General features: G+C 48.4%; 1 protein-coding gene across 2 annotated transcripts in view; it reads right to left on the bottom strand.

Annotated features, from left to right (window-relative positions):
• AACS (acetoacetyl-CoA synthetase) overlaps positions 1-13725 on the bottom strand; it is a 185412-nt gene that overhangs the window by 131686 nt on the left and 40001 nt on the right. For both annotated transcript variants that reach the window (XR_011319189.1, XM_069756034.1), the window contains exon 5: positions 9639-9736. Coding sequence is in view for 1 of the 2 variants with exons in the window: in XM_069756034.1 (XP_069612135.1) it covers positions 9639-9736 (98 nt within the window). In the remaining variant the exon portion in view is untranslated. The remainder of the gene's footprint in view (positions 1-9638; positions 9737-13725) is intronic.

Here is a 13725-nt window from a genome sequence, read left to right as displayed (position 1 = left end):
ATGCTTTTCTAGCCCCCTGACCACTGCACATCCACAGCATGCTCTTCTAGCCCCCTGACCGCTGCACATCCACAGCATGCTCTTCTAGCCCCCTGACCACTGCACATCCACAGCATGCTCTTCTAGCCCCCTGACCACTGCACATCCACAGCATGCTCTTCTAGCCCCCTGACCGCTGCACATCCACAGCATGCTCTTCTAGCCCCCTGACCGCTGCACATCCACAGCATGCTCTTCTAGCCCCCTGACCACTGCACATCCACAGCATGCTCTTCTAGCCCCTTGCACATCCACAGCATGCTCTTCTAGCCCCCTGACCACTGCACATCCACAGCATGCTCTTCTAGCCCCCTGACCACTGCACATCCACAGCATGCTCTTCTAGCCCCCTGACCACTGCACATCCTGTTATGGCTGGCAATCAGGCAACACAGCGTGCAGTAATCAGCGCACATACAGAGATCTGGCAATAACCAAAAACAATAGGACGAGCTCTGAGACGTGGAATCTCTGTAGACTGCAGTACCTGATCTATCCTCACACAACTATAAGCAGCAGTGGATTGCGCCTATAACTACCTATGCAACTCGGCACTGCCTGAGGAGCTGACTAGCCTGAAGATAGAAATACAAGCCTGACTTACCTCAGAGAAATACCCCAAAGGAATAGGCAGCCCCCCACATATAATGACTGTTAGCAAGATGAAAAGACAAACGTAGGAATGAAATAGATTCAGCAAAGTGAGGCCCGATATTCTAGACAGAGCGAGGATAGCAAAGAACTATGCAGTCTACAAAAAACCCTAAAACGAAAACCACGCAAAGGGGCAAAAAGACCCACCGTGCCGAACTAACAGCACGGCGGTGCACCCCTTTGCTTCTCAGAGCTTCCAGCAAAAGTTAATAGCAAGCTGGACAGAAAAAACAGAAAACAAACTAGAAGCACTTATCTAGCAGAGCAGCAGGCCCAAGGAAAGATGCAGTAGCTCAGATCCAACACTGGAACATTGACAAGGAGCAAGGAAGACAGACTCAGGTGGAGCTAAATAGCAAGGCAGCCAACGAGCTCACCAAAACACCTGAGGGAGGAAGCCCAGAGACTGCAATACCACTTGTGACCACAGAAGTGAACTCAGCCACAGAATTCACAACAGTATCCCCCCCTTGAGGAGGGGTCACCGAACCCTCACCAGAACCCCCAGGCCGACCAGGATGAGCCACATGAAAGGCACGAACAAGATCTGGGGCATGGACATCAGAGGCAAAAACCCAGGAATTATCTTCCTGAGCATAACCCTTCCATTTGACCAGATACTGGAGTTTCCGTCTAGAGACACGAGAATCCAAAATCTTCTCCACAATATACTCCAATTCCCCCTCCACCAAAACAGGGGCAGGAGGCTCCACAGATGGAACCATAGGTGCCACGTATCTCCTCAACAACGACCTATGGAATACATTATGTATGGAAAAGGAGTCTGGGAGGGTCAGACGAAAAGACACCGGATTGAGAATCTCAGAAATCCTATACGGACCAATAAAACGAGGTTTAAATTTAGGAGAGGAAACCTTCATAGGAATATGACGAGAAGATAACCAAACCAGATCCCCAACACGAAGTCGGGGTCCCACACGGCGTCTGCGATTAGCGAAAAGCTGAGCCTTCTCCTGGGACAAGGTCAAATTGTCCACCACCTGAGTCCAGATCTGCTGCAACCTGTCCACCACAGAATCCACACCAGGACAGTCCGAAGACTCAACCTGTCCTGAAGAGAAACGAGGATGGAACCCAGAATTGCAGAAAAATGGAGAGACCAAGGTAGCCGAGCTGGCCCGATTATTAAGGGCGAACTCAGCCAACGGCAAAAATGACACCCAATCATCCTGGTCAGCGGAAACAAAACATCTCAGATATGTTTCCAAGGTCTGATTGGTTCGTTCGGTCTGGCCATTAGTCTGAGGATGGAAGGCCGAGGAGAAAGATAGGTCAATGCCCATCCTACCACAAAAGGCTCGCCAGAACCTCGAGACAAACTGGGAACCTCTGTCAGAAACAATATTCTCAGGAATGCCATGTAAACGAACCACATGCTGGAAGAACAAAGGCACCAAATCAGAGGAGGAAGGCAATTTAACCAAGGGCACCAGATGGACCATTTTAGAAAAGCGATCACAGACCACCCAAATGACCGACATTTTTTGAGAAACGGGAAGGTCAGAAATGAAATCCATCGAAATATGTGTCCAAGGCCTCTTCGGGACCGGCAAGGGCAAAAGCAACCCACTGGCACGTGAACAGCAGGGCTTAGCCCTAGCACAAATTCCACAGGACTGCACAAAAGCACGCACATCCCGTGACAGAGATGGCCACCAGAAGGATCTAGCAACCAACTCCCTGGTACCAAAGATTCCTGGATGACCGGCCAGCACCGAACAATGAAGTTCAGAGATAACTTTACTAGTCCACCTATCAGGGACGAACAGTTTCTCGGCCGGACAACGATCAGGTTTATTAGCCTGAAATTTCTGCAACACTCTCCGCAAATCAGGGGAGATGGCAGACACAATGACTCCTTCCTTGAGGATACTCGCCGGCTCAGATAACCCCGGAGAGTCGGGCACAAAACTCCTAGACAGAGCATCCGCCTTCACATTTTTAGAGCCCGGAAGGTACGAAATCACAAAATCAAAACGAGCAAAAAATAACGACCAACGGGCCTGTCTAGGATTCAAGCGCTTGGCAGACTCAAGATAAGTAAGGTTCTTATGATCAGTCAAAACCACCACGCGATGCTTAGCACCCTCAAGCCAATGACGCCACTCCTCGAATGCCCACTTCATGGCCAGCAACTCTCGGTTGCCCACATCATAATTACGCTCAGCAGCAGAAAATTTCCTGGAAAAGAAAGCACATGGTTTGAACACTGAGCAACCAGAACCTCTCTGTGACAAAACCGCCCCTGCACCAATCTCAGAAGCATCAACCTCGACCTGGAACGGAAGAGAAACATCAGGTTGACACAACACAGGGGCACAGCAAAAACGACGCTTCAACTCCTGAAAAGCTTCCACGGCAGCAGAAGACCAATTAACCAAATCAGCACCCTTCTTGGTCAAATCGTTCAATGGTCTGGCAATGCTAGAAAAATTACAGATGAAGCGACGATAAAAATTAGCAAAGCCCAGGAATTTCTGCAGACTTTTTAGAGATGTTGGCTGAGTCCAATCCTGGATGGCCTGAACCTTAACCGGATCCATCTCGATAGTAGAAGGGGAAAAGATGAACCCCAAAAATGAAACTTTCTGCACACCGAAGAGACACTTTGATCCCTTCACGAACAAGGAATTAGCACGCAGTACCTGGAAAACCATTCTGACTTGCTTCACATGAGACTCCCAATCATCTGAGAAGATCAAAATGTCATCCAAGTAAACAATCAAGAATTTATCCAGATACTCACGGAAAATGTCATGCATAAAAGACTGAAAAACAGATGGAGCATTGGCAAGTCCGAACGGCATCACCAGATACTCAAAATGACCCTCGGGCGTATTAAATGCCGTTTTCCATTCATCTCCCTGCCTGATTCTCACCAGATTATACGCACCACGAAGATCTATCTTGGTGAACCAACTAGCCCCCTTAATCCGAGCAAACAAGTCAGAAATCAATGGCAAGGGATACTGAAATTTAACAGTGATCTTATTAAGAAGGCGGTAATCAATACACGGTCTTAGCGAACCATCCTTCTTGGCTACAAAAAAGAACCCTGCTCCCAATGGTGACGACGATGGGCGAATATGTCCCTTCTCCAGGGACTCCTTCACATAACTGCGCATAGCGGTGTGTTCAGGTACGGACAAATTAAATAAACGACCCTTAGGGAATTTACTACCAGGAATCAAATCGATAGCACAATCACAATTCCTATGCGGAGGTAGGGCATCAGACTTGGACTCTTCAAATACATCCTGAAAGTCCGACAAGAACTCTGGGATGTCAGAAGGAATGGATGACGAAATAGACAAAAATGGAACATCACCATGTACTCCCTGACAACCCCAGCTGGTTACCGACATAGAGTTCCAATCCAATACTGGATTATGGGTTTGTAGCCATGGCAACCCCAACACGACCACATCATGCAAATTATGCAGTACCAGAAAGCGAATAACTTCCTGATGTGCAGGAGCCATGCACATGGTCAGCTGGGCCCAGTACTGAGGCTTATTCTTGGCCAAAGGTGTAGCATCAATTCCTCTCAACGGAATAGGACACCGCAAAGGCTCCAAGAAAAATCCACAACGTTTAGCATAATCCAAATCCATCAGATTCAGGGCAGCGCCTGAATCCACAAACGCCATGACAGAATACGATGACAAAGAGCACATTAAGGTAATGGACAAAAGGAATTTGGACTGTACAGTACCAATAACGGCAGAGCTATCGAACCGCCTAGTGCGTTTAGGACAATTAGAAATAGCATGAGTAGAATCACCACAATAGAAACAGTCTGTTCAGACGTCTGTGTTCTTGCCGTTCTACTTTAGTCATAGTCCTGTCGCACTGCATAGGCTCAGGTTTACTCTCAGACAATACCGCCAGATGGTGCACAGATTTACGCTCGCGCAAGCGACGACCGATCTGAATGGCCAAGGACATAGACTCATTCAAACCAGCAGGCATAGGAAATCCCACCATTACATCCTTAAGAGCTTCAGAGAGACCCTTTCTGAACAAAGCCGCTAGTGCAGATTCATTCCACAGAGTGAGTACTGACCACTTTCTAAATTTCTGACAATATACTTCTACATCATCCTGACCCTGGCATAAAGCCAGCAGATTTTTCTCAGCCTGATCCACTGAATTAGGCTCATCGTAAAGCAATCCCAGCGCCTGGAAAAATGCATCAACATTACTCAATGCAGAATCTCCTGGTGCAAGAGAAAACGCCCAGTCCTGTGGGTCGCCGCGCAAAAAAGAAATAATAATCAAAACCTGTTGAATAGGATTACCAGAAGAATGAGGTTTCAAGGCCAAAAATAGCTTACAATTATTTCTGAAGCTCAGGAACTTAGTTCTGTCACCAAAAAACAAATCAGGAATCGGAATTCTTGGTTCTAGCATCGATTTCTGATCAATAGTATCTTGAATCTTTTGTACATTTACAACGAGATTATCCATTGAGGAGCACAGAGCCTGAATATCCATGTCCACAGCTGTGTCCTGAAGCACTCTAATGTCTAGGGGAAAAAAAAGACTGAAGACAGAGCTAAGAAAAAAAAATGATGTCAGGATTTCTTTTTTCCCTCTATTGGGAATCATTGGTGTGGCTCCTTGTACTGTTATGGCTGGCAATCAGGCAACACAGCGTGCAGTAATCAGCGCACATACAGAGATCTGGCAATAACCAAAAACAATAGGACGAGCTCTGAGACGTGGAATCTCTGTAGACTGCAGTACCTGATCTATCCTCACACAACTATAAGCAGCAGTGGATTGCGCCTATAACTACCTATGCAACTCGGCACTGCCTGAGGAGCTGACTAGCCTGAAGATAGAAATACAAGCCTGACTTACCTCAGAGAAATACCCCAAAGGAATAGGCAGCCCCCCACATATAATGACTGTTAGCAAGATGAAAAGACAAACGTAGGAATGAAATAGATTCAGCAAAGTGAGGCCCGATATTCTAGACAGAGCGAGGATAGCAAAGAGAACTATGCAGTCTACAAAAAACCCTAAAACGAAAACCACGCAAAGGGGCAAAAAGACCCACCGTGCCGAACTAACAGCACGGCGGTGCACCCCTTTGCTTCTCAGAGCTTCCAGCAAAAGTTAATAGCAAGCTGGACAGAAAAAACAGAAAACAAACTAGAAGCACTTATCTAGCAGAGCAGCAGGCCCAAGGAAAGATGCAGTAGCTCAGATCCAACACTGGAACATTGACAAGGAGCAAGGAAGACAGACTCAGGTGGAGCTAAATAGCAAGGCAGCCAACGAGCTCACCAAAACACCTGAGGGAGGAAGCCCAGAGACTGCAATACCACTTGTGACCACAGAAGTGAACTCAGCCACAGAATTCACAACAACATCCACAGCATGCTCGTCTAGCCCCCTGACCACTGCACATCCACAGCATGCTCTTCTAGCCCCCTGACCACTGCACATCCACAGCATGCTCTTCTAGCCCCCTGACCACTGCACATCCACAGCATGCTCTTCTAGCCCCCTGACCACTGCACATCCACAGCATGCTCTTCTAGCCCCCTGACCACTGCACATCCACAGCATGCTCTTCTAGCCCCCTGACCACTGCACATCCATGGCATGCTCTTCTAGCCCCCTGACCACTGCACATCCACAGCATGCTCTTCTAGCCCCCTGACCACTGCACATCCATAGCATGCTCTTCTAGCCCCTTGCACATCCACGGCATGCTCTTCTAGCCCCCTGACCACTGCACATCCACAGCATGCTCTTCTAGCCCCCTGACCACTGCACATCCATAGCATGATCTTCTAGCCCCTTGCACATCCACAGCATGCTCTTCTAGGCCCCTGACCACTGCACATCCACAGCATGCTCTTCTAGCCACCTGACCACTGCACATCCACAGCATGCTCTTCTAGCCCCCTGACCACTGCACATCCACAGCATGCTCTTCTAGCCACCTGACCACTGCACATCCACAGCATGCTCGTCTAGCCCCTTGACCACTGCACATCCACAGCATGCTCTTCTAGCCCCCTGACCACTTCACATCCACAGCATGTTCTTCTAGCCCCGACCACTGCACATCCACAGCATGCTCTTCTAGCCCCCTGACCACTGCACATCCACAGCATGCTCTTCTAGCCCCCTGACCACTGCACATCCACAGCATGCTCTTCTAGCCCCCTGACCACTGCACATCCACAGCATGCTCTTCTTGCCCCCTGACCACTGCACATCCATAGCATGCTCTTCTAGCCCCTTGCACATCCACAGCATGCTCTTCTAGCCCCCTGACCACTGCACATCCACAGCATGCTCTTCTAGCCCCCTGACCACTGCACATCCATAGCATGCTCTTCTAGCCCCTTGCACATCCACAGCATGCTCTTCTAGGCCCCTGACCACTGCACATCCACAGCATGCTCTTCTTGCCCCCTGACCACTGCACATCCACAGCATGCTCTTCTAGCCCCCTGCACATTCACAGCATCCTCTTCTAGCCCCCTGACCACTGCACATCCACAGCATGCTCTTCTAGCCCCCTGACCACTGCACATCCACAGCATGCTCTTCTAGCCCCCTGACCACTGCACATCCACAGCATGCTCTTCTAGCCCCCTGACCACTGCACATCCACAGCATGCTCTTCTAGCCCCCTGACCACTGCACATCCACAGCATGCTCTTCTAGCCCCCTGACCACTGCACATCCACAGCATGCTCTTCTAGCCCCCTGACCACTGCACATCCACAGCATGCTCTTCTAGCCCCCTGACCACTGCACATCCACAGCATGCTCTTCTAGCCCCCTGACCACTGCACATCCACAGCATGCTCTTCTAGCCCCCTGACCACTGCACATCCACAGCATGCTCTTCTAGCCCCCTGACCACTGCACATCCACAGCATGCTCTTCTAGCCCCCTGACCACTGCACATCCACAGCATGCTCTTCTAGCCCCCTGACCACTGCACATCCATAGCATGCTCTTCTAGCCCCTTGCACATCCACAGCATGGTCTTCTAGCCCCCTGACCACTGCACATCCACAGCATGCTCTTCTAGCCCCCTGACCACTGCACATCCACAGCATGCTCTTCTAGCCCCCTGACCACTGCACATCCACAGCATGCTCTTCTAGCCCCCTGACCACTGCACATCCACAGCATGCTCTTCTAGCCCCCTGACCACTGCACATCCACAGCATGCTCTTCTAGCCCCCTGACCACTGCACATCCACAGCATGCTCTTCTAGCCCCCTGACCACTGCATATCCACAGCATGCTCTTCTAGCCCCCTGACCACTGCACATCCACAGCATGCTCTTCTAGCCCCCTGACCACTGCACATCCATAGCATGCTCTTCTAGCCCCTTGCACATCCACAGCATGCTCTTCTAGCCCCCTGACCACTGCACATCCACAGCATGCTCTTCTAGCCCCCTGACCACTGCACATCCATAGCATGCTCTTCTAGCCCCTTGCACATCCACAGCATGCTCTTCTAGGCCCCTGACCACTGCACATCCACAGCATGCTCTTCTAGCCCCCTGACCACTGCACATCCACAGCATGCTCTTCTAGCCCCCTGCACATTCACAGCATCCTCTTCTAGCCCCCTGACCACTGCACATCCACAGCATGCTCTTCTAGCCCCCTGACCACTGGACATCCACAGCATGCTCTTCTAGCCCCCTGACCACTGCACATCCACAGCATGCTCTTCTAGCCCCCTGACCACTGCACATCCACAGCATGCTCTTCTAGCCCCCTGACCACTGCACATCCACAGCATGCTCTTCTAGCCCCCTGACCACTGCACATCCCCAGCATGCTCTTCTAGCCCCCTGACCACTGCACATCCACAGCATGCTCTTCTAGCCCCCTGACCAATGCACATCCACAGCATGCTCTTCTAGCCCCCTGACCAATGCACATCCACAGCATGCTCTTCTAGCCCCCTGACCACTGCACATCCACAGCATGCTCTTCTAGTCCCCCTGACCACTGCACATCCACAGCATGCTCTTCTAGCCCCCCTGACCACTGCACATCCACAGCTTGCTCTTCTAGCCCCCTGACCACTGGACATCCACAGCATGCTCTTCTAGCCCCCTGACCACTGCTCATCCACAGCATGCTCTTCTAGCTCCCTGACCACTGGACATCCACAGCATGCTCTTCTAGCCCCCTGACCACTGCACATCCACAGCATGCTCTTCTAGCTCCCTGACCACTGCACATCCACAGCATGCTCTTCTAGCCCCCTGACCACTGCACATCCACAGCATGCTCTTCTAGCCCCCTGACCACTGCACATCCCCAGCATGCTCTTCTAGCCACCTGACCACTGCACATCCACAGCATGCTCTTCTAGCCCCCTGACCACTGCACATCCACAGCATGCTCTTCTAGCCCCCTGACCACTGCACATCCACAGCATGCTCTTCTAGCCCCCTGACCACTGCACATCCATAGCACGCTCTTCTAGCCCCTTGACTAATGCACATCCACAGCATGCTCTTCTAGCCCCCTGACCACTGCACATCCACAGCATGCTCTTCTAGCCCCCTGACCACTGCACATCCACAGCATGCTCTTCTAGCCCCCCTGACCACTGCACATCCACAGCATGCTCTTTTAGCCCCCCTGACCACTGCACATCCACAGCATGCTCTTCTAGCCCCCTGACCACTGGACATCCACAGCATGCTCTTCTAGCCCCCTGACCACTGCACATCCACAGCATGCTCTTCTAGCCCCCTGACCACTGCACATCCACAGCATGCTCTTCTAGCCCCCTGACCACTGCACATCCACAGCATGCTCTTCTAGCCCCCTGACCACTGCAGACTAATAAAAACATAATAAAAACAATATATCTCTATGTTGGACAAGCCCTTTAACAAAGTCATATAACTTACATTCACTCCAAAATCAGGGGATGTGGCACTCCAAATGGCCCCAATGCTTGCAGCAGCCAGCATCGCTTCCACTGTCTGTATACAGTTTGGAAGGTAGCCTAAAGAAAAAAAAAGGATTTTGCTTTACCTGAACGTGAACATGTGATTTACAAACAAGATGAACAAAGATGTGCAGTTTAGGATTCCCAGTCATATTCATAAAGGAAAGATATATATCTTGGTACCGTGTTAGCCAGTGGATAGAAAAATATTTAGAATTGAGAGTCCTCAGTGGTTGATACCTTTTAATGGCTAACTGAAAAGATAGTAACAAATTGCAAGCTTTCGAGACTACACACGTCTCTTCATCAGGCATAAAAAGATTAGCTTGCCAAACAAAAAACAAGTCCTTATACAGGTTCATCGATGGACAAATAAAAAATTACAAGTCTCTGAAAATCGTGACAATTTTTTTTCACCATTAAAAAATGAAAAACAAAACTACCACTATTCATGTCAGTTTTACCTCACAATGAACACTGGGAGAGGAAAAAAAAAAAAAGACGTGATTTTGCCATTTTTTTGAGGTTTTGTTTTTAGCCATTTCACTGTAGCCCTGCCATTATTTGCCATTATTTTTGCCATTTCCCAGTACATTTAAGATAAAATTAAGTGTTTCAAGCAAAACTACAACTCGTTCTCCAAAAAAGCAAGTCCTCAAATGGCCATGTTGGAGGAAAAAAGAAAACAAAAAAAAAAAAAAAAAAAACTTATAGCTCTTGAAAGAAGAGGAGGAAAAAAAATGGAAGCCCAAAATGAAAAGATCATCTCATCAAGAAGGGGTTAAGAAAATCTGTAATAAAAGTTATTTGCATATCGGACCCTGAGCAGAGATAGCGATGACCTCCTGTATACTAACACTCATCCCCACAGACACGGCTATGGACAACCTCTGCCCACGGTCAGCTCGCACTTGCTTATTTTATCATACTCATCTGGACAATTCTGTGAACCAATTTACAAACAGAAATAGCCTCAGATGTCAGTCACTACAGCGAGATACGGCCGAGTCTCGCAGGTTAAAACCAAGCTCTGGCATCGGCACTCCGGAGCGGAGCGGGCAGCTCCATGTATTGCTATGCGGCTGCACGCTCCGCTCTGGAGTGCCGGTGTCAGAGCTGGGTTTTAACCACCGAGACTCGGCCGTATCTCGCTGTGTGTGATCCCGGCCTTTTAACGAGATACTGAGGTCCCTGGAGAAGAAAGGCCCTTACTTACAATTTTAGCTACAGAGTTGTTGCCACATAAAGGCTGACCCCATACATTACCTATAGATTGCATACCTTACTGTGTAACCTTACTGAAATGTTATGATAAGATCAAGCCCTGTGCAGATTAAAAGGTTTCGTGTGGTAAGGAGCCCTTCTACCTCAGCCTTCCTACAGACACCCACTCAGGATGCGTCATTCATTAGCCACATTTGCCATACAAATGAAGAGAGAGCTGCACCTGCACGGCCACCTCACAAGAGGATGCGAGTCACGGTGGTGGGCCTGCATTGATCAGACTTTATGACTTAGCCTGTGGGTATACCATAAATGTTAGAGATGGGAATAATCATTTATATAGTTTAGTTTTAGAATATTATCCTTGGGAAGGCAGCTGTGCCACATTAAGATGGGAACCACGTAGCAGGCAAACGTTGTGATGCCAAGTGGCAACCTTTGCATAGAATATACATGTACACCCTTTTAATGTCTATGGGAAGCAGAATCACTACAAAAAAGGCCAGTCAGGTCATGATTGGGTGACATACGGTACTAGCCTATCATAAGGGGCATATTTATAAGGATTCTGGCATAATTTGGGCAAAAAAAGCTGTCTTTCATGGCCCGCACTATGGGCCCAATTCATTATTCCATTTTTTAGTCTATTTTTGGCATTTTTCACCTGTTTTTCCATTTGCAATTTTTTTCTTTTAATGTGTTTTTTTAAAGTCTTTTGTGTGTTCAACTGTTTTGTTGTTTTGTATGTTTACCACTGTGGGCCAGGTTTGGGGTTTCACAATGTTTTGCAGCCAATTCATCAATTGTGACTTTTTTTTAAGAAAAAAAAAAGTAATGCAAATGGACTGCAGCCCTCCCATTGGGAGAGACTTTTTTTGTAAATTCTACAGTATGAAACCTGTGACCTTTTTGCCCTGAATAGTCACAAAACAGGCTAAAGGCAAAATTAAAAACAGTATTAGGCTATGTTCACACGTTGCAGATTTGGGTGCAGAATTTTCTGCACAAAATCTGCATCTCCTGGCAGAAAACGCAGGTGCAGATTTGATGTGCTTTTTATGCAGATTTTGTGCATTTTTGTTGCGGATTTGCGGCAGATTTCATGCATTTTTTACCCCTGCGGATTTCTATAACGTAAGGGTGCAGAAATGCTGCAGATCCGCACAAAAGTAGTGACATGCTACTTCTTTTGATCCGCAGCATTTTCCATGCGGAATTTTCCACACCATTAGCACGGCATTTTTTTTTTCCTATTGATTTACATTGTACTGTAAATTACTTTGCGGATCTGCAGCCTTTCTGCGCGGAAAAAAATGCTGCGAATCGGCAGTAAATCCGCATCGTGTGCACATAGCCTTAACGTATTTTGAAGAATTTGGAGTAAAAAGTATCAGCAAATAACAAAAGGGAAAAAGAGACAAATTACTTAAAGCCACACTGCAGGATTTTCTTTATTTCAGCACTGGAGCAATGCTCCTAACATAAGTTCCCTGCCCCTAGAATTATACTCACCAGTCGCTGCCTTCAGCTTTTCCTGGGCACAGTTCCGGTCTCGATCAGCCAACTTGTGAAAGCAACTTCGAACAAAACGGAAGTCAGAGGTAACAGTCACCAGCTCTCAATGTAAGACTATGAAAACCTTGTCCTCCTGGCTCTCATAGACTTAGGCCAGTCTCACACGTCCAGATAATTCCGGTACCGGAAAAATCGGTACCGGAATGATCCGTGTCTCCGTGAGCTCACGTAGGCCATCCGTGTGTGCCACCCGTGTGCCAACTGGGTACCACACGGAGCATGCAGGAGACAGCGCTAGAGATAAGCGCTGTCCCCTGCATCTGGTGCTGAAGCGGCCATTCATATCTTCTCTCCAACAGCGTTCGCTGGAAAGATGATATGAAAAATCCTTTTTTTTTGTCCTCGTGTTTAAAATGAAGATCCCTGTACCCACCCCCTGTGCGCCCCCCCCCACCCCCCGCTGTTAATAAAACACTCACCCGGCTCCCTCGCAGCGTCCTGTCCTCGCCGCACCTTCTCCTGTATGAGCGGTCACGTGGTGCCACTTATTACAGTAATGAATATGCAGCTCCACCCCTATGGGAGGTGGAGCCACATATTCATGACTGTAATCACGGATCTTTATTTTAAACACGATGGACAAAAAAAAAAAAAAATTTTCATATCTTCTTTCCAGCGAACGCTGCTGGAGAGAAGATATGAATGGCCGCTTCAGCACCACGTGGGGGGGGGGACAGCGCTTACAGTAGCGCTGTCTCCTGCACGGCACACGGACTGAACACGGACAGCGTCCGTGTGCGGTACGTGTTTTACATGGACTCATTGACTTTAATGGGTCCGTGTAATCCGTGCGCTCCCACGAACACTGACATGTCTCTGTGTTTTGCACACGGACACACGGTCCGTGAAAACACGCTGACATGTCCAGTGACACATTGATTTCAATGTGTCTACGTGAGTCAGTGTCTCCGGTACGTGAGGAAACTGTCACCTCACGTACCGGAGCCACTGACGTGTGAAACCGGCCTTACATTGTGCTGTGACTTCCACATCTCCCAGCAAACACTGGAGTGATCCAGCAGGTCACAAACCTGCAGAAGACGACCAAAAGATGAAGAAGGCGGCTGGTGAGTATGAAACTAGGCGAGGGAACTTAGTTAAGCGACACTTCAGTGGTAAAATAAATTAAAAAAACACTGGAGGAGTGGTGCTTTAATAAATATAGGACCGATTTATAGTTTGCATTTTTTTTTCTAACTGTGTTTTAGAGACTTTTTATGACTTGTCAGAAGAAGAGGAACATTGCT

This window comes from Ranitomeya imitator, chromosome 1, assembly GCF_032444005.1.
Source record: "Ranitomeya imitator isolate aRanImi1 chromosome 1, aRanImi1.pri, whole genome shotgun sequence".
Classification (NCBI taxonomy): domain Eukaryota; kingdom Metazoa; phylum Chordata; class Amphibia; order Anura; family Dendrobatidae; genus Ranitomeya; species Ranitomeya imitator.
Note: the sequence above shows the minus strand (reverse complement) of the source record. Positions and strands in the feature narration are given on the sequence as shown.